Raw genomic sequence first — 21404 nt, forward strand, 5'->3', positions numbered from 1 at the left:
CACAATAGATAAAACTAGAACGGATTTGCGTTCGTACGACGATAAGGAACTGGGAGATGACTAGCATTCTAAGAATCAGATGTATCGATAAACTGAAAGACGACGACCCAAGATAAACAAAAGTATTTGTAAATTCGGCTAGGATTAGCGATATGCAAAGGCTGCCCGGTGCAGCATGGGGTTGTATGATGAAATTCTTCGTCATTTTGATGTGTCGCCAGCGATTCTGGGGAATTTGGAATTTAATTATAAAAAAAAGAACGAATGAAAGAATGAACATCCAATGAAACTGGAAAGAGCGACAGGATTAGGAGCGCATCGGATAAGCGCGGCTGCATTTTTTTTTGTCTTGGATGATGAAATCCTTGCGAACGATTTCGGAATTATCACATGTGGCCGTTGCTGTAGCGCGCAGCGTAGGGCATCTGTCAAAATCTGGTTTTGTTATTGTTATTGTCACTTCCTTCCCTTCCCAGCCGTTCCCTTACTTCCAGCTCACCGCAATAACAACACCCCGTATGCGGGTGCCTGTTTTGACAGGTTCGCGGGGTGTTTGGTGGTGAAGCAAAAACAGTGAAAAATACCGGCAAACGGTACAACACGGCAGGGAGACGACAGCAGCATGCACCACTGAAAAAGAAGCAGCATCCGCGTGGTAACTTTTTATAGTATTGTTTTTCGAATTGCTCAATCGAAACCACCATGTGGTGCTGCCGGGCGGTTCGATACGCCCCGAGTGGAACGGTCCGCCGTACGGCATCGAGCGATGCCAGCGCACAGAACGTCTGCCTCAGTCTCGTTAGGTAAGCAGCCAATCATCACCCCGTGCTGTTTAGCGCTCTCTGTGTAACGTTTGCCTGTTTCGCGGTTGGCAGAAACCACGACAAGGAGAACTTTCTCTGCACGCTGCTGCTGAAGAATCCGGAGCGGCGCAGCGCGCTGGCCGTGCGCGCCTTCAACGTGGAGGTGGCGAAGGTGAGCGAGAAGGTGTCCGCCGGCAATGTGGGCGTGATGCCGCTCAAGTTCTGGGAGAACACCGTCACCACGCTGTACCGGCCGCCGGACGGGGACGCCCGCGCCGTGCCGGACCATCCCGTCATCCGCGAGCTGCACCGGGCGGTCCGCGAGCACAAGCTGTCCAAGCGCTACCTGCAGCGGCTGGTGGCGGCGCGGGCCAACTCGAACCTGCACTTCGTCACGGTGAAGCAGCTGGAGGACTACGCGGAGCAGGCGGTGGCGAGCGTGCTCTACCTGCTGCTCGAGGTGCACGGCACGCGCAACGTGCACTGCGACCATGCCGCGTCCCATCTCGGCAAGGCGCAGGGCATCGTGAACCTGCTCCGCTCGATACCGTACCAGACGCGCCGCAGCGCGGTGCCGATCCCGCAGGAGCTGCTGATGGCGCACGGCGTCAACCAGGAGCGGATGGTGCGCAACCGGCCGGACGACAAGGGCGTGGAGGAGGTGACGTTTGCGCTGGCCAGCGTCGCCTTCCGCCATCTCGAGACGGCCAAGGGGCTGATCCGGACGGTGCCGCGCCCGGTTCGGCCCATCTTTCTCCCCTGCGTCAGCATCGAGCGGTACCTGCACCGGTTGCGGCTCGCCAGCTTTCACCTGACGGACGCGAGCGTGATGCGCACCGATTCGCTGCTGCCGCTCGTGCTGTACTGGCGCAAGCTGCGCGGGAACTACTGAGCCCGGAGGGGGGCCGCGTCATACATTTGTTGGTTAGTTGTGTAGAATAAATTAAGTAAAGGAAGCAATAACAAACAACAAAAAAGGCACACTTGTGACGCGATCCGCTGAAATGAATCACTACAACTCGGACAAACAAACAAACCATTCGATCGGCGCGCTGAGCATTACGTAAAGCCGCGCAGTCACACATACACCGCCGTACAATGTTGCGGCTCTCTGTAAGCTGCGCCAACCTGGAAAGCCGGTTGGCCGTGATCGAGAACTCGCGCTTGTTGTTGTTGTTGTTGTTGCATCGGTCACTGTTTTCAACTCTTCTGCACGCCGTGGGATAAAAATACTCATAAAACTACCTTTCACCGCGCATTGGAGTTTAGTTGGAGGTACATCAACTACTTCAGCGTTCCTTTCTTGGAAAGGCTAAAGTTTGATTTTCAGAAAACAAAAAAAAGAGAAGTGAAATAGAATATATTTCCCTGATTTGAATTTGCAACCTTTCGAGGATGAATGTGTTACGTCTTTTCCGGGCGCGCAAACGGTGTTTTAGTTTCTCTCAATTTCACTCTCTCTCTCTCCCTCACTCTCCAATAGTCGGTTGACATACAAAATTGCGCGCAGAAAATAGTCCAAGGACCTTAGAAGCTGGTCCAAAGCAGATTTTACTGGATGTCCCATGCGCTCATCCGTCGTTCGTTGCTAAGGCTTCATCCTGCAATTACGTAACGCATCTTAAAGAGGAGGGGAAATTCTGGACACTTGAAATTGTGCTACTCTGCATGCGGTAGCGCCATACTGCGCCGTAATGGGCCATCAGGGTGGTGATTTTTCTCAACATTTGTCTTGCTATTGTCACATGATTTATTGACTGTGCTCCATATATGTTTCAACTGGTCGTACGATAAATTTGTTGCTCCTCAAGTTGATTGGATTTGTTAAAAGAAGTCTATCAATTAAAGAAAACAATCAAACCATGGGAAACACTGTATCTCCCATAGTTCCATTGTTGAAGGGAACCTAGATTAAGAGCGTTGGACATTGAACAACACAAACCTACACAACACAGCGCGGTGGACGACTATTGGAAACTTTCCTATACTCATTCCCATCATCCTGTAACGAATATAACAAATTGATTAAGAAACAAAGCAATTCCCTCAATAGAAGAACACGCCTGCTCAAGGATTTACGCTTGAAGTTAGGTACCTTTGATGGAAATCTGATGAGCTGACAAAAGTATGACAATCAAACTGATCGTCTGCTTACTTCGAGTCTGCGTGATATCCGCCATGGGCTGCAACAACCTTGCAACCTTTTTACCGGAAGCATATGGCAATTCTCTAACATAAGAGGTCTCCCAACTACTACCCACTGGCTAAAAGTGTCCCTTGCGAGGCCTTATAATGCTGCCAGTGAAAACTTAATTTTACTTTTTTTTAATGTATGAGAAAACTGTAATATGAAGAAACTCAAATATGAGAAGTACTGTATTGAGGAGATCCCTGCTCTAGATACTCAAGACCATGGTGTACAGGAATTGCGATCTAAAAATATGATCCTATCATAAGTTAAACTCTCGCAGAGTACACCAATCAGATACAGAAGTTCTTTGGTTGCTTCGCTAAAGACGACATACTAGAAATACGAACAAGAAATTTATAGCGATATACACTCAGGATAGCATAGTGGCAGGCGAATGCCTAGGACAGGGTCACAATGCTGGCATTCGTAAGTCTAACAAATCGAATAATTAGACATTGGAAGAGACAAGAACCGAGCCAAGACCAAGGACAGAGTGAAACATCGATAGAAAGACTCAACTTAAGATCCGACAACGCACGAGACTCCTAGAAATTCTGGACTAGGACTTGAGAAGAACTCATGAAAATGCCTGAAAGACGTTGGAAATTCGAAGTATCACGTCCTGGAGTTACTCAACCAGGATCAAGGTCAAGATTGGAGTTGGAGTTAGAGTTCAAAGAGCCTGCAGACGTCCGTTCCTGGTAGTGGGGTTTTCGTATGGCGCAAAAAACAACAACAAAAAAACAAACAACTAAGATGGTGTACAAAAACAAAAGAGACAAAATATCCACCTTTATTTCCCAAGATAGAAAAAAGATATATACCTTACAGCTACATCGCATTACACCGAGCGGGTCCGGTATTAACTTCCGCCCCTCACTCACTCAACTCCTCCCCATTTCCATTTCCCCTCGATTTCCCTCACTCACAGCTGCGTCATCTGGTTGAGCAGGCCGTTCTGCTGCTGCAGCAGCAGATCGTTGTCCAGCTTGTAGTGCTGCTCGCAGAACTCCTCCAGCCGCTTCACAGCCTCGACGATCATCTCCTCCGGCACGGTCAGCACCAGGCGGAAGTAGTTCGGGTACTCGAAGCACTGGCCGGGCAGACAGAAGACGCTCTGCTCGGCGACCAGCGCCTCGACAAAGCGTAGATCCGTCTCGAACTCGGGAAAGTGCTCCACGTCGATGCCGACCATCATGTACATCGCGCCGCCGGGCATGATCGGGTTGAGGCCCCGGATCTGCTTGATGCCCTTGTACGCCAGCTCAGCGTGGCGCTGTGGAGAGAAAAACGAAAACAAAAGAGAAGGAACCATTGTGGTTGATGCCGCCTGCTAGCGCTCCTCCGCACTCCGACCACTTACATGCAGCGTCGCGACCAGATCGTCGAAGAAGTCGTTCGGCGTGTTGTCCAGGATGGCGGGCAGGGCGCGCTGCACCAGCGTGTTGCTGCCCAGGATGCGCACGGACAGGTTGGCCAGCCCGCGCCGCACCTCCCCGAACACCCCGTCCCGGTCGTGCACGATGATCCAGCCCATGCGCCAGCCCGGCACCAGGAAGCGCTTGGTCAGCCCGCCGCACGACAGCACCGGGACGCGCTGGGACAGCGTGCTGACCGCGTGGAACTCCTGCCCGGGAAAGACGAAATGCTCGTAGATCTCGTCCGCAATGATCGGCACAAAGTGCCGCTCGGCAATGTCCACGATCGCCTCCAGGTGGGCGCGCGGAAACACGCTGCCGCACGGGTTGCCCGGATTCGTCACGACCAGCGCGCACGTCTGCTCGTCGATCAGCTGCTCGAGCTGGACCAGGTCCGCCTCCCAGTTGCGCTCCGGCAGCAGATCGTACGTCCGGCACTCGATGCCGAACCCCTCCGCCAGCGTCCGGTAGATCGAGAAGCCCGGCTTCGGCACCAGAATGTTCCGGCCCGGCCCGCCCAGCACCGAGATGCAGAGGTCGAGCGCGCTGCTGCACCCGCTGCACAGGATCACGTCCGCCGCCGTCACTGGCCCCTGGTGCTGCACGTACCGGGCGACCGCTTCCCGCGCCTCCAGGTGGCCGTTCGCCGGCGCGTACCCATTGCCGCTGCCGTCCTCGAGCGCTTGCCGGACCGCGTCGACCGTTTCCTGCGACGGTTTGAGGTTGCCGAACGTGGTCGGATCACCTGCGGATGGGCGGCGATTTGGTTTGGAGTTGTCCAGGGAAAGAGAAAAGGAAAGAAAACAACAACGAAGCGAAAGTCAGTGCAAATGGACGGGAATGGGAGGAGAGATAGCAAGCAAGCCTCCAAAATGAAGTTGCGACGCAACAAACTCACCGCCCCAAGACAAGGGACATCTCGCAAAGAAGAGGACGGCAAACTGGATTTGACTAAAAACCACCCCTTCCCCTCCCCCAGCCCAACCAAACCACCCACCAAAACAAAAAAAAAAAGGAACGAAATCCCAAACTGGATTGTGTGAGATACGTTTTGGTCGTTGGATGATGTCGCCGTCGTCTTCGTTGCTACAGAGGGGAGCGTATGTCAGAATTTCAGGCTGCGGCTACGAAGTGAAAGCCACCAGAGCTGCCGAATAAAGCTGAAAAGGCCCCAAGGCTCGTCGACTCCCCCAATCGTCAGTGAGAGAGAGGAAAAAACAAAACCTGTTGGAGATGCAGTTCGTTGCGAGATGGTCGTTTAGAAGAAGGTGTGATTCTTTGGATTCCTGCTAGCTAGGATAGAACTGTTGTTGGAGGTGGAATGAATAGACGAAGAGGAGGAGGGGGGGGGGACATTTGGACAAGGCACACCAGGCGCCAGGTCCAGCAGACCAAACCAAAAACCATATCAAATCCATCCAAATCTCGATCGAGACCCCTCCAGACGGTTGATGTTGGGAAGGAATTCAGGATTTTACTTTTTCGAACATACATTCTTGTTTTGTAGGTGTGTGTGTGTGTGTGTGTGTTGCCGGGTATGGGTCCTGCCATTTCGGGTCCAGCGGCACCCGGACGGGAAAACCTGTTTGGCTGCGCGCACGGGCGCAACTGATTGGTTCGCGCGCGCGCCTCCGGTCGCGCAAGGTGGCGTGATTGGCGCAGTAGACGTGATTGGCGCAGTGGGCCGTCTCCATGGTTGGGGGTGGTGGTGGAGAGGTAAAAAGAAATGACACCGCGGCACAGTGACAAAGCAGTTTGGGCACTATGCAAATACCGCACTCGGCTAGAAAACTCGAACTAAGCTCGAACGGAGCGTTGCTGGGGGGAGATGGGGGTGGTGGGAAGGAACTTCACTATCCGGCAACGCACATAGAGATACGACGAAGCGGAGAACCCAATACCAAAGCCAATTCCAAACCTGACCAGCGGGCTTTTGTGGGCCTTTTTGTGTGTGTCTGGAGTCGAAAAGCAAGCGACGAACCTCGGGCCCCGCGACGAACAAAAGCCTGCACGCCACGTGCCGTGGAGGCAGCAGGGCGGAGCGATTGCGCAAGATGCTGTTCTGGCCTATATACTGTTTTTGTGCTTAAGTTTGTGCGAAGAAGTTCGCGCGAGGATCTCCCTATCACTTACCTATCGAGAGCGCTATCAGCGGCTTGCTCGGATTCGGCTGGATGTTCAGCCCCTCGACGATGGCACGGATCGGGTTATGCGTCAGCCGGGCGAACTCCGATATTGCCACGTTCCATCGGTTGCGCTTGCTCTTGATCGGGCGCTGGTTGTTGAGTTGGTGAAGCGTCGCTGGCAGATCGACCAGATCTTTCATAGTCACCAAATGTCGGGTGTGGGTACTGCGCTGCCGACAGCTTCTCTGATATGGGCGAAATGTAACTACCTTTTCCCCTTATTGCCACCACTTGCCTCCTGCTTCCGGGAAAGAGTCCCCGCACAAGCCCCGTGAGCCGCTCGCTCGCACTGGTTACCCTGGTTGAATGGTGCCTCAAGCGCGAGTTCGCCGATGCATGAGCCTTCGCTATGCGATGGAGTCCTGAGGTGCTCCAGGAAGTTTGCTTGTAATTACTGCTCGCACGCAGGTCCTTAACACCGTAACCAGCACACTACCCCAGCCTAGTGATGCTCACATTTAAGGGTTCGTCGTCTATTTTACTTTTGATTTTTGTTACTTTTGCTTCTTGTTTTGCACAATTTCAACTTTGACTACCACTACTCAACCACTCCAATGTCTTTCGCCAGCTTTTGCATACCGTGCACCACAACAAAACAGCAACCAACACAGAGGACTCTTTGTTTTTCGGTAGTTTCGGTAGAGAGATAGCTTATAGGTATATCTTGCCCGGTCGTAGTTTCGTTTTTGGTTTTTTTTTTTTCGGGGGGATGCTCTCGATCGCGTCGCGTTTGGATACCAGTTCACTACTAGCCGCTCTTCCACGGTGGTGCGGGCGTTTATAAACCTTCGCAGCATCCCAATAACCAGTTGGATTCCGATGATGATGACGACGACGACGACGACGACGACCACGACCACGACGACAACTGCAACGAAGTTTGTTTTCGTCGTCAATCCCCGTCCGTTTTCGCCGGGGGTCCGGGGTGAGATGGAGGCACACTCGGGACCACCGCTCGGGGTTCGGCTGGAACGGCTGAGGCGGCACGAAAACGGAAGAGCCAACACTCCAGGAATTAAAAGGGAGCCGGGAGAGGGGAACTGGGGGGGGGGGGATAGGAGAGGATATTGGAAAAGGGGGAGTTGCAAAAATAAAATAACAATAAAAAAACTGAATCGTATAAAACCGACACACATACACATCAATGATAAATTGATGAAAGACTTCGGCAGTCGGACATAGGAGACGAACCTGGAGATGAAGAACGCAGCACAAGTTGAGGGTGGAGGGGGGGGGGGGGGAGTCAAGATAGGATGCAGAGCCGAGAGCACAACAACAAAACACGCGCGGAACGAGTTTTACCAACTGCGAATAATAACCTGTACCCGGGCGCGTGTGTCGGTTGTTGCGTCCGCCGGGCGTCCAAACGTCAGCTACTAGGCCGCACTATTTTCTAACCTCCAAACAGACATACACACACACACACACACACATATTCGGAGCTGTAGTGTACGTTCCTGGCGACTGGGAAGGATACTGCCGGTGCAGCGACGGCCACCTGCACACAGGTTGTTGTGGTTGTATTCTTCTTTCCTTGTTTGCAATTGCAAATCCCAATCTCCCAGGCTCCCAGGTTCGAACTTTGGAACCTCTGGAGGCACCTTTTGCGCTGTATTTTTTGAGTGCCCGTGTGTGCACGTGTGTGTGTGTGTGTGCTTTATTCCTGGAGGAGGCCGTTTACGTTGCCAATCTCCGACTTCCATCCACATCGCCCGCAACAGGTTGCTGATGTTATTTTCACGTTTTATTGACATCGCCTCGGAGACACTGGAAGAAAACGGACTCGTCGCTAGGAGGTCGTCGGTACCGGTTGTCATGTCATGAGATTCGAGAATTGGAGACAGAGAGAGAGAGAGAGATAATATACACAGGAGTCTCTGACTACAAGACTCTGCCTGGAGATTGGAGTTGGATTGGATCTCTCTGGGCGTTACTGCGTCGAAGAAAGGACATGGTAAGTGCGATGATGTACACAAACCCCTGGATGACATCAGTGATCAGGGCAGTCGTGTTGGAAGAACATCCAGCCCAATGGTAACGCTTGCCTAGAGATATCTTAGGACATCAGTAAGTGAGAAGACATTACGACACAAACACCCCGCTCAGCCAGGCCCTACGGAATACGAAGGGCAACGGTCGAGGCGACATTTCGGGAGTTTTCTAGAAATCTCGTTACATCTTCCACCACCGTTGGACCTTTCCCCTCCCAAAGCTTATCAATTCTGTTAAGAAATAGAGTGATCGTCCGACGGGAGAAACGAAACATATAGGTCCAAGTCTTCGTCTCTCTCTCTCTCGCTGTCACGCTTTTAGTGTGCTGGAGGAGCAGTTACAGATAGCGATCGTGCCTCCCTTACGCAGGCATAAAGCACCATCGAACCGTGCATTTTCTTCCCACGCCAAGGGAAACACACAGAGACATGAATAAATTGAGATAAAACGCAACACCGAAGGCGACGACGGTGCAGTCTCCCAAAACCCGTAACCAATAAACTCCCACCCCTCCTCCCCTTTCAGACTAAAAGATTGTACACACACACACACACACAGAGGCCCCGAAAAGAGGCGTGTTGGGTTTTAGAATCTATTTTTATTAAAACAACACCATTTCTCCTCCTGTTTTTTTTGTTTTGTTTTGTTTATATTGGAATTGGAATTTGAGTTTGCAGGGAAATTCTTTCTTCACGCCACTCGCGAACGCGCCCCGTACCCTCTCCCCATGCACCGAACGCGACCCACCCCCTCCCCCGCTACTCCTTCCTTCCTTCCTTCCATCCATGCCCTTCCAAGCGCTCTGGTCTCGGCAAGCCATCGGAAGCTGCCCGCGCCGCGTGCCCCCGTTTTTTGTTTTGTATTGCCAATGCAAAACTACGTACGTGCGCATATTTTGTACAACTCACTCGCACACACACACACACACAAACACACCCTCCTGTCTCTCTCCGTGCTTGATGTATGTATGTGTGGGGAGCGGCTCAGATTCGCTAAAAGCTGCGCATTTAGCAGCAGCCTCCGCGGGCACGCGGGCGACCATCTCTTCCTGGGGAGGATTTAATCAGTGGAGGATGAGTGGAACCGAGAGGAGGAGGGGGGGAGAGCAAAGGTGGGCTGAATGGAGAGGGTGCTAGGGGTGTGCTATGCTTTAGTAGCCTTTTCCTCTCACGTAATCTTCTCCCTTCCGCTGTTTGCTTATGTTAAAGTAATGTGGCAGTGAAGTGCAATCACATTATCACCTGCATGTTTTCCCCTTTCTCGCTCTCTCTCTATCTCTTTCCTGTGCTTTCTCTTACAATCTGTTTTCTTCTTCTTCTTCTTCTTCTTCTTCTTCTTCGTGTTTAAAGTGTATCGCATCCTATCAGAGGAAAAAATATAAACATATGTCTAATATATAGTATAACATCTTTTTGTTGTTGTTTTGCTTCGTGTTTTCCCCTTCTTTTCATTGTTTTCGTTTTCCCTCTCTCTCTTGTTCTCTCTCTCGCGCTCTCCTTTTCTCTCTCTCTTGGTTCAACATTTCATTGCATTTGTTTGTATTTGTTATTTTGTTTAGCTCAACCGTTTAGCTTCTGCTTTCGGTCTTCTCTTCCGTGTCCTGTACTAAATATGGTTATTTCTTGAGTTATTAATATTGGCCTGCGCCATGCAGCGGCACGCTGGGAAAGGAGCTGTGTGTTTTTGCATTTTTGCTTTTCCCGTTTTTTTGGGCTGTTACTACTCCTAAAACTCCTGCCCGTTTTGAAGAGAAAGATAAAAATCAATGCAACAAAAACACGCGCGCACAAACAAAACCTGCCCGTATTAGTGTGCGAATGCCCTCCCCCATCTTTTGCGCTTCTTGCACCTTGATTTGCATCACTGGCTTCTGTTTGGGGGGAGGGGTGGGGGGGTTGTTTGTTGTTGTTGCGAGTGCATTACTATCCTGCTCTCGCAGCCCCTGCAGTGTTTGGCGTATTGTTGCTGTAGCAGTAATGGGAGTGGTAGTGTGTGTGTGTTTTTTTAATCTGTTATTCGTCTCTTCTCGCCCACTCATTATCTCTGAACGGGTTACAATGACGCGTTGCGATGCGAATGCTTGACTCGCACCTCCGCTCACCATACCTTAACAGCTAGGGACGAAGGGATTGTAAGGAAAGCAAAAAAAACAAACAAACTATATCATTATTAAACTGTACTAACATTAACAAACCATCTGCTGCCCCCATTAGCTCTTGGCGGTCGCAGTGCATGCTTCCCGCACGCGTATGCCTCACGACACGCTGTTGATAGTTGGAAACTAATTAGTTCGTTGTGCAACGAAACAGTAGTGAGAGAAGAAAGAAAAGAAAGCAAACCCTATTTGCTAACGCCGCCAAGAGCGTAACGAGACGCACGTTAAGAAGGTTTTAGAGATACCGCAGGAAGGGGGCGAAAAACAAACTGTGAAAACGAAACGCAAACGCGGAAACACAGCAAAACACACACAGCGCAACCTAAAGCTAAACAATAATATAGTCTAGGTATATTCCACGCTCCAAACCCCATGGTTGTTAGTGTCTGTGTGTATGGGAGAGAGTGTTTAGTAATTTTAATTTTAACGTGTAATAAGATTTTTCGAGTTTCTTCCGCTTTCGTCCATCCTCGTGTGTGTGTGTGTGTGTCTGTGTGTTTCTTAGCGCTGGTAGCGCAGGGTTTCATTCGGGCAGCACACGGCAACGGCTGCAACAGGTTATTGCATAAAGATGCGATACCGCAAATGCCGTGCGCCGTGTGATTGTTTGTTTTTTCTTTAAAGCAAATGGCCTATCCTAAAACAAATGTGATAATGCGTATTAAGAGTAGCGTCACGAAGCGCGGATAGAGCGGTGAGTACCGGCACGGCTTGCCATACGCGCCGGGAAGCGGGGGCAGGTCGAAGGAGGCCGCAGCAGCCAGCAGAGACAGGGACGGGGAGGAAGAGGAGGAGGTTGGGCAGCGATGGCAAGGGCGTGGGGCGGTCGCCGCGGTGCCGCCGGTCGGGCGATGCCGTTAGCACTGCATCTTACACAGCTGGCCGTGGTAGTGAGATTGCTTCTCGAGCAGCTCGCGATACTCGCTGTACGACATCTGGCACTCCTGCGAGGTGTAGCGGGTCAGCTTGATCGAGCGGCGCGTCTCGGGCGTGATCTGGGCCCGGTAGCCGCCCTTCCGCAGCAGCGAATCGATCGTCTGCGTTTGGTCCCAGCCTGTGACGGACGGAGAGAGAGAGAGAGAAAGAGAAAGAAGAGTGTTACAGTCAGACACAGGTTGAGGTCGGTCTTGTCTTTGTCCGGCCATGCCTACCTTGCTCCGTCGCAACCTGGGGCAGGTAGGTCGCGGTGCGCTTCGAGCCACGCTCATTGTAGAACTCGATGCGGATGCCGTGTATGCCGAGCGTCCAGTCCAGGTAACCGCGCGCCTCCTCGAAGCCTTGCAGGATTGACACCGAGACGGTCAGTCTTTGGATCTCATCACGGGTGATTGGCGAGAAACGGGAGTCTCTTAAAGCACTTGTTATTGCATACTCGCGAAGTCCTGGCACGGGAAAACGATTTGGGGAGTTTTTTTTAATTTTATTATTGGTGAACGTTACACGGTGACGATCGAGCGAATACGCAACGCCGCTCCAACTCACCTGAATGTAAACGCATTGCGCTGAAGGTACCGATACAGCCGCGCAGCCGCTTGTCCTTGCCGATTTTCCATGTCACGAACAGTGGACTGATTTTTGTTTTGGGAAAGAGATTTCGGGAATGTTAGATCATTTCTTTTTGTTTGGTGAAAAAAATAGGTGTAGCCAGCCAGGAATAGAATTGATTACTCAACCTGTGAGGTGTTAGATAGAGGCTTGAGCTATGAATTTATGGGCCTAACATTTGTAACAATTGTAACAATTTATCGATATTTTAAAAAGAGTATTTTTTAATTTCGTTTCAAACCTGCTAGATTTGTTCAGTGTAGTGGTGGGAGATCGCAATCGGATCTACCCGATTCTGATTCCGTGTTCGAAATCAATTCCAGAGCCGATTCCAATTCCGGAACCGATTCCGATTCCTGTGTCGGTTCCGGAACCAATACCGGAACCAATTCCAATCCCAGAGCCGATTCCAATTCCAGAGCCGATTCCGATTCCAGAGCCGATTCCGATTCCGGAGCCGATTACGATGGAATCGATTCCGAATCCGCAGTCGGTTCCGGAGCCGATTCCGGAACATATTCCATTCTAGGGCCGATTCCGATTCCGGAGCCGATTCCAATTCCAAAGCCGATTTCAATTCCGGAACCAATTCCAATTCCAGAGTCGATTCCGAAGTCGGTTCCGGAGCCGATTCCGGAACCAATTCTGGAACCAATTCTGGAACCAATTCCAATTCCAGAACCGATTCCGATTCCGGAGCCGATTCCGATTCCAGAGTCGATTCCGATTCCAGAGCCGATACCAATTCCAAAGCCGATTCCAATTCCAAAGCCGATTTCGATTCCAGAGTCGATTCCGCGAACTGATTCCGGACCTACTATCCCGAAACGATTCCAGAAAACTGCGGAGTGAGTAGGAATCGATTCCGACGAAAACTTCATTTTTTCCCATCACAAGTTCAGTGAATGTAGAAAAAAAAATTGAAGTAAGTTGTCCTTGAACATAAAAAGTTCACGAAAGGTACAAAGTTCAAATGAACTGCACTAGTTCGCGTTAAAATAGTAGTAAAAAAACCAACAAGAAGTAAGAAATTGTCATTTTGATGACTGCCAAAACCAAGCCTGCTTTTTAAGTACTATCACTAATCCTGCACAATTCGTTCCGTTTTGTTCAGAATTTAAGAAATTTTTCGATAATTATGTTTTTAAAACGTCCTTCCCTCTCTCTATTCAACCTCCTCTAGACACGTGCGCAGTTAAAACAGCATAACGAAATGCTTAAACCGTAAAGAAAGGCTGCCAAAGAGGCCCACTTACAACGGATCGTTGGTAAAGCACGGCGTGCGTGGTTCCTCGAGGTTGTGCAGCTCGCGGTACAGCACCTCGAAGCAGTAGAAGCACATGTCCGGCATCGAGCCGATCATCGACGACTGCTGCTGGGACAGATGGTGATTGCCGTGCCCGTTCACCATGTAGCCGTTGTACCCCGACGAGGACGACGACGACGACGACGAGGACGAGGATAACTGCTGTTGATGTTGCTGGTGCTGGTGCTGCTGCTGCTGGGACTGTTGACCAGCAGCGCCTCCTCCCCGGCCGTGATAGTTGTTGTGATTGTTCTGGGCAGCGCCGCCCGCGTCGGCAATGCCGTTGCGCTGCGGCCCCGCATTGTTCGTGCCGGTCGTGCTGTACCCGTTGGCCGACGAGTAGTTACCGTTGAGCTTCTGCTTCTTGGTGCCGCAGCAGCTGGACGACATGGTTGCACCGGTGTCTTTTTTTTACCGCGAGTACCGCGTCGGGGTTGATTGTAAGTGTGCGTGTTTTTTTTTTCTTGGTGGAAAGGGGGAGGAGGAGCGGGCAGCTGTTCCGGTTTTGGTGGAAGCGACGAACCTTCACGAACGATGCTAAAGCTCTCGGGTCGCGCGCAGCAAATCGCAATAGCGCTGCTAGCAGCTAGTGTTGCAGGGAGTTGACGTTGTCGATGTAGGGGATGAGATCACAACTAGACTCTGGAATGAGAGGGGGAGGAAAGAAAGCACACCGATTAACTCCATTAGTTTCCATGTCAACAAAGAAAAAGCGAAGACAGGTTCAAATGAAATTAACCTGGCATTTTCCGATTGACAGGAGATAAAGGGACACAATTTCGAAATAATAATGTCTTGCATTACTAGACTTCTGGTTCAGCCTTTTGGAGGTTTGTTAAGTCTCGTTGAAGCTGTAATACGTTACCCAACGAAATGCTCCTTTATACCCAAGAAGCTAATAACCCTGCTGACAATTGTGAACTTTTCGCTACTCATTTGCATAACCATTTTTTCAGAACCGATTGATAACCCCAATCTTTTTTGTAAATGCCCTCAACTATACGCTAGAAAACATATTAAGACTTCCTAGCATTGCTGTAAGTAAAGTATTGGTTGATAATGCATTATCTAGGTTAAAACAATCCTACAACCCTGATCCTGGTCTGATATCCCTGTCTCAGTATTGGTGCATTCTTGCGATACACTAGCAAGGATTTGTAACTTATCGCTATCGCTGCAAATATTTCCGACCTTGTGGAAAAGTGCCCAAAAAAGGACCTAAACATGATATCTCAAATTATCCTGGCATAACCCAACCATGTTCAACTTCTAAGGCATTTGAACTTTGTATCTATCCATATGTTTTTTTTTATCAATGTAGTTTGGGGTGGTCCCATGGTACAGTCGTCAACTCTCATGGGTTCCTCCCGTATTGGGTTCAAGCCAAGATACAATATACAAGATTTTGCCATGCAGCTTTTGACATCATACAACATTTTCTCCTGTTAGCTAAATTGGTAAAGCTTGGCATTCGGGCATCAATTATAACCTGGCTTCGTTCTTATCAAAAATATCGGTTCTTTAGAGTATAAAACTCAACTCTCAATTTTCTATGTGGTATGCTTGCACTTCGGGTGTTCTAAAAGGTAGCGTGCTGAGTCTTTTATGTTTTGCCCTTACAGGCTTTCGACTAATTTCATATGCCTTTGTCACAATAAATATTCCATTATTTCATTTTCTCACTCTCGTTCTCCATATTTTTTTCATTATAAGCTTCTCAAATGTATCTCTGTCACGTGTTACGTATTTTCTTGACCTTGGGATTACACATGATTGCCAGGTAAACTTCAAGCAACAGTTTGGGTATGTAATAAGCAAAGCAAATACAACCCCTGGGAGTCATACTGAAGTTTCATCTGATTTTGGAGATCTTTCCTATTCTAGAACTCTCTACTGCAGTTTAGTTCGTCCAATTTTGAAATACGCTAGTATTGCATGTAATCCTTCTGGTATTGAGGGATGCACTAGATTAGAAAACGTTCAAAGACACTTCACTAGGGCTGCATTTCGCCGTATGTTTCGCTCTACACAACTCATTTTATATGAACATGCGATTACAATCACTGCTGCAAAATGTCATGAGCATCACGAGATGTTCACGAACGAAAACAATGCACATATTCGCGACAGAAAAATAGCGACGTCATGTCAGTCAAGCATGTTTCATCGGTGGGTTACTTGCTTCTTCTATTGATGCTCCCGATTTTCCTGCCTCTATTTGTTTATATGTACCTTCCCGTACCCTCCGCCTCCGTCCTCCTCTAGGCGTGGTAACACGACACACATTGCCATTGTCATAATGATCCTTTTCTGCCCTGTCTCAGATGATTTAACCACTATTGTGATCATTTTGACTTTAACTCCTCGTTAAATGCTCTCTTGCTCTTTCTTTTCAACCATATTCCTTATCTTTCATTATCCTTTTTCTAAATAACAATAATTATTACTACCCAAGGCTATCTTGGACTAAATGATCTGCGATATTGACAAATTTTGACTTTTGAATTTTGAATGCTAACGCTCAAAACTCTGCCAGCTGGAATCAGCTTTTAATGAACCTCAGTCGTCTAATGCAAAACTGATGCAAACATGGAAAATAGTGTAAAAGAATGACTAAAACATATACAATCACATTATTAAGTCCTGTACAAAAATGGCAAATTTGCAACGAGAGAAAAACATCTTGTTCATGAGGACATTGTCGGAGTTGATATTTCTTTTTTTAGATATATGTTTGTTGTTTTTGAAATGTAGGAAAATATTATTGTTTTGCTTTGTGCAGACGTTAGAACGGTCTCACGAAAATGTTCATTGCTGCCCTAGCTTCACTTGGCAAGTGTCTCACTTTTTGCGCCGGTTGGTGAACCGCAGTTGAAGGTGCTGCGAATAAAGTAAAAATAATAAATCCATGTCGTGACGCTGTCGCCAGTGAAATATTGATTAGTGTGATTCAACATCTCGCACAGCTTAGCTTCAAAATAGCATCCGATCCGGATAACCAGGCGGTCTGAGAGACAGAGTGAGAGATGCATGCAATTACGTTGCATCGCGAAGCTAGGACAAGCATCTATTCCCTTCTTTACAGGGTTGCCAGCAACAATCAGGCGTTAGCAACAGCGCCAAAGGTGCCGAAACCTGAACGCCACATCCAGTGCGGTGGGGCGTCCGGTTTAGCCAGCGGAAAAGTACCCTCGCGCGAAACAAGTCAACCCCCACCGGTACACGCTTACACCCGTTGGTTGGCGCACGTTGTGGATGACCTGCGCCCGGTTTGACGGGCAAGTCATCTGCATATGCCCTCCATCCTTACCTACGTAACTGCGCCGTATGCATTCGGAAGAAGTCTGTTTTTTTTGTTGTTGTTGTGGGGGGAAGGGAGAGTTGTTCTTCTTCCGGGACAGTCGCGTCCGCCTCGTTCGAGCACACACTCGTTCCGGATCCGGAGCTGCGTAGACAACACACACTCACACCCACGCACACGCACGAAAGACTAGGGAGGGAGAGGGAGGGATGGTGAAGGGAGTTGCTGGGAAAAGGAGCAGTGGTGGTGGTGGTGGTGGTGGTGGCTGTTGTCGTGAATTCTCACTGTTCGGACATCTTTTGTGCCTAGGCAGGATGGCGCTGAGTGTGTCTGTGTCTTGCTCTCTCTCTCTCTCTCTCGCACGCCCTTAGCACGAAGGGTAAGTTAAGCGTGCTCTACACGGTGTCAACATAGGTGGCCCTCTGCATGCATAGACGGAGCATAGACGAGCTGTGCGCTGAGGGAGAAAGGGAATGAAAAAGTTTGGGAAAAAAGCAAATCGTTAGAAAATCGTTCACACATGTCCACAATGTGGCTGTGTTCTGTTCCATCGAACATTATTCCCTCCCCACCCACCCCATTCGCAAACCCCCTGCTACTCAGTAGGATTAATAGTGGGCACACCCATTCACACTAGAACTCATATTCCTGTTTTTTTGTTGGCCGTTTTCCACAGATTGTCAAGACGAAACCATTTCCCGTACTGTATCTATTGCGTTATTGCTTCAAACGAACCACAACAACAACAAAATCTCCTCTCAGCTGGGGACGGCTCTCGGGAAAGCCCTACAATTTTCTTCCATCAAACACACACACACACACACATGGTTGAGCAATCACACGCACACCGTAGTTGGTGCGTTAGAGGTTTTGTTTCTGTTGTTGTGGCGCCCCCTTAACAAAGGAGTTGTGGCGCGGTGTACAGGGAAGTGAATGGGAATCGGTTGCGCTAAGAATTACAAAACACACCAAAACGCGAATAGGGGTGGTGGGGGGTCAGGAGGGAATGTAAAAGAGCTATTGTGGTGTGCGTAGCAAACTATTGCTTCAAACGCAAACACTGCAACACGCAACAAACAAACAAACCTTCAGCCCCTTCACATACACACACACACACAAGCGTGGGCACAGACTCGATGCCACCATCTCACCTCCTGCTTAAACGCCTCCCCCCCCTTTCCCTTTCCTCACCCGATTGCTTTACAGAAGGGCAGATCGATGCGACGAGAAGAAAAGTGTCACAATTTTCATCTCATTTGTGGCTGGTGTGTGTGTGTGTGTGTGTGTGCGCACGCCTCTGACATAAACGTCTTGCGTCCGAAAACGGAAGATGGTGCTTGTGTGTGTGTGTGCGTGTGACGTCATATCAGGCTGTGCGTTTTGCACGGTGCAGGCACGAGATTGCGGAACGGAACAGAAACTTGACGGGCACTCCTCTCTTCCGGATTCCACCTTTTTGCGCCGAACTCCCCGTCGCCTCCTCGGGATTTCATTTGGATATAAAGGAGGAGAGGGGGGGGGGGGGGTAGGATAGGGAATGTTGCAGTTGTGAGATTGTTTTTTTCTTCGCCACAGCAATGCATAAATAAACAACCACACGCACTGAAACGCACGCCAGGGGTTGGCCTCTTTACTGTAACGGGAGCGGGGAGGGGGATACATTGGAAGGCGATCGCTCCTTCCCTTTTCTATCGACAAGCACATACACACACACGCATACGGGTTCGACGTAAGTGATGTGTGGTGCTGCTGTGGAGACGCGGAAAACTATTCGCCGTAGAGATGCACAACACCATTTCTTTGTTCGCTTCCCTTCCCCTTTCCCAATTTGATGGTTGCTGCTGCTTCTTCCTTGCCTTTTTTCTGTGCTCTTCGTTGTGGGAAGGGAGAGGGCCTGAGGCAAATGTAATATTTGTGATCGGAAACGGTCGGAACAACTTCACGCCGTGAACCGCGGATTGGAAACCGAGGGGTAGGGGGGAGCTCTGCCTCTTTCTCGTTCTCACAAACACACCCGTAACGGTTTGCTTACCTTTCCCTATTTTCACACTAGCTGCTGGTGTTGCTTTTGCTGCTGCTGCTGAGACGGTGTAGGCACACTGCGTCCGATGCTGCATACGAATACCACCGTACTGAGGGCGCGCACTCTACGCGCTGACCATGGCTGCATAAACACGGGCGCTCTGTCTCGCTCGCGCACACCACCACCGTACAGCTGCTGCCTGCTTTGTCGCAAGCAGCGGGGATCAACACAGTCAACGATGACAGTACAGGTTGTGGCAAACGGTTCGCTTTGACAGCCAGGTGGCAGCAAGATGACAGATAAGGTGACAGATTGTTTCCAAAATAGTCGTTATTGTGCTTGTCGAGCAATTTTTGCAATACACAAAAATTACAAAAAATACAAAATATGTTTCTGTTGATACTATCATGCGTATGAGCAATGGCGTGCAGCCTTACAGCCCCAAAAAGGGAGACGACGATGGCAATTGTCAAAGAAGTTATTGCGAAACCACACGCTACATTTCAACTTGCGCTGAACAGCTGTGCGGATGCCCAACCCGCATGCGCTGACGGAATTGTCTAACAGTCGAACACCTGTCAATGTGACACCAGTGACGGTTTGTTCAGGATTGACAAAAAAAAACAAACATACGAAAAAGGATCCGTTTTTTGTTTTATTTTTTGAATACAACATTTTCTGCAAAAGAGACGAATGAGGCCAATCGGCTCAAAGTCTCTATACAAATAATCAAAAAGATAAAAAAAAAATCTTTTTTACCAAGGAGGCTGGGATGAACTGGTTTGGTGGAAAACATTTGTTTCTTCTAGAGCAGCATAGGAATTATTCATGACACAAGGAATTTACTAGCTATTAAAATTCAAATTTTGAATTTGCACATACGAAGCAACTCAGGACCGTAACGTCAAAAGATGGCCAAGTGAGCCCGAAAATTGGTTGCAAATTGAGATGGAAAAGGGGTTGAACAAGAGAAGGCAGAGTTGTATAAAACTTTGCTACAGTTGCTTTCTACTTGCTATGATTGGCGAAAGTTACATACATTTACACTTATGCCCGAACAATAGTTCATACAAACAATTGAATAACAGCAGCTGCATCAGTACGGCTTTGGCTGTTGATGTGTCTTCAATGTCTGATTTTGGTATGGGATGATCAGAAATTGCCTGCTCGAACTCCATAGCTGATTTGGGACTGTTTAACGAAAACTCGTTGTGATATCATACATTGTGGATGTCTAAGAGATGAAACAGTCCTTGAAGAGCTACACAAATAACAGCGGATGTTATAGGCATCATTGCTACACAACACTTTTACGTAACTAATACCCACTGAGGGATCGAGCAAGCAGATAACCCTCCAGATTATTCCAGGAATATTCACTAATTCGCTAATCAGCCAGCGAGCCTGCAGAAGAGTATTTCGTATTGCAGATTAACGAGCAGTTCACCGAGTTGCAGTGGACTGGTCGTCCCATATGCATAGTTCTGGAGTTCTTAGGCTATTTGGGGTCAATGACAGGGAAGGTTCGTGTGTAGCATATCTGCTATACAAAACTTATTGTAATACACACTATCAGCCATAGACACATAGTAACACACTTTGGAAAGCCAAGTCACACCATTGTAACACATTCATTATAACACATTCAGTAAATCAGATCATACCATACACACCCGGAAGAGCTCAGGCCACACCGTTCATATAAAAACAATTGTGACACATTTAACAGAACCAACCGAAACGTACAACATAAGCAGGAACAGTATATGCATTAAACCCAAAACAGGAACTTAGTGACAAGAACCATCGTTCTTGTCAACAAAAGACAAACGTAACTAGCTGAGTGAAAACAATAACTTTCCAACATACAACCCGGAACCAAATGTGAGAAACCCTTAACTTCTTTTGAGTATAAATAAAACCAACTCCGATCATGGCAAGTCAGATTCGTTCGGACTGTCAGGATAGGACTATGCCCATCCTACATCTATCGACTTCTCATTTAAAGAGTTTAGTTATGTCCCCCTACCCAAGGTAAGGCCTCTAAACTCCAACGATTCCAGTAAGGGAAACCTCCTAAAGGTTTCTATGATCGCCTGGACGATCAAGTGTCGAAAAGTCCGCTCGAACGAAGTTTTAATCCACCTCGGCTCATGTCAGTAAAAACTGACCTACCGCGACGGTACTCGAAGTACAGTTGTACGATCATCGCATTACATGGCGACCGTAGCTATCATCCGAATACATTACATGGCGACCGTAACATCATCCAAACATATTACACGTGTTGTGCATTGGGGAAGCAGAAAGACATCCTACCGACTAAGATATTTAGGCCTCAAGCGGCCACTCAGTTCTCTTAACTATAATTACGACCATTATTATAAATATCGTAACCATTTTGAGTTATCTGAGTAGTACATCTCACCTGAAAATTTTGACCTAGGACATGGACCTAGGGCGCCCCATACACATAACTGGTTA

General features: G+C 48.7%; 3 protein-coding genes across 4 annotated transcripts; 1 reads left to right on the forward strand and 2 right to left on the reverse strand.

Moving 5' to 3' along the window:
• The first annotated feature begins 277 nt into the window (after positions 1-277).
• LOC120958483 (NADH dehydrogenase (ubiquinone) complex I, assembly factor 6 homolog) lies at positions 278-2047 on the forward strand. The gene is made up of 2 exons (XM_040381336.2): positions 278-803; positions 876-2047. The coding sequence occupies exons 1-2, from the start codon at positions 703-705 to the stop codon at positions 1693-1695; spliced, it is 921 nt and encodes a 306-aa protein (XP_040237270.2). The 5' UTR covers positions 278-702; the 3' UTR covers positions 1696-2047.
• Positions 2048-3756: 1709 nt separating this feature from the next.
• On the reverse strand, positions 3757-7377 carry LOC120958454 (tyrosine aminotransferase). The gene is made up of 3 exons (XM_040381288.2): positions 6546-7377; positions 4358-5157; positions 3757-4270 (listed from the first exon to the last, which is right to left on the reverse strand). Exons 1-3 carry the CDS (start codon positions 6736-6738, stop codon positions 3920-3922), a joined length of 1344 nt encoding a protein of 447 aa, XP_040237222.1. The 5' UTR covers positions 6739-7377; the 3' UTR covers positions 3757-3919.
• A 1791-nt stretch (positions 7378-9168) lies between these two features.
• LOC120958469 (uncharacterized protein CG5902) lies at positions 9169-19123 on the reverse strand. 2 transcript variants are annotated; one of them, XM_040381314.2, is made up of 6 exons: positions 18930-19123; positions 16907-17354; positions 13547-14238; positions 12228-12313; positions 11897-12127; positions 9169-11799 (listed from the first exon to the last, which is right to left on the reverse strand). In XM_040381314.2, exons 3-6 carry the CDS (start codon positions 13984-13986, stop codon positions 11603-11605), a joined length of 954 nt encoding a protein of 317 aa, XP_040237248.2. In that variant the 5' UTR covers positions 13987-14238; positions 16907-17354; positions 18930-19123; the 3' UTR covers positions 9169-11602. The 2 variants fall into 2 exon arrangements, with proteins under 2 accessions (XP_040237248.2, XP_040237256.2); XM_040381322.2 differs by lacking the exon at positions 16907-17354.
• Between the last annotated feature and the right edge of the window lie 2281 nt (positions 19124-21404).

This window comes from Anopheles coluzzii, chromosome X (assembly GCF_943734685.1).
Source record: "Anopheles coluzzii chromosome X, AcolN3, whole genome shotgun sequence".
NCBI classification, from domain to species: Eukaryota; Metazoa; Arthropoda; class Insecta; order Diptera; family Culicidae; genus Anopheles; species Anopheles coluzzii.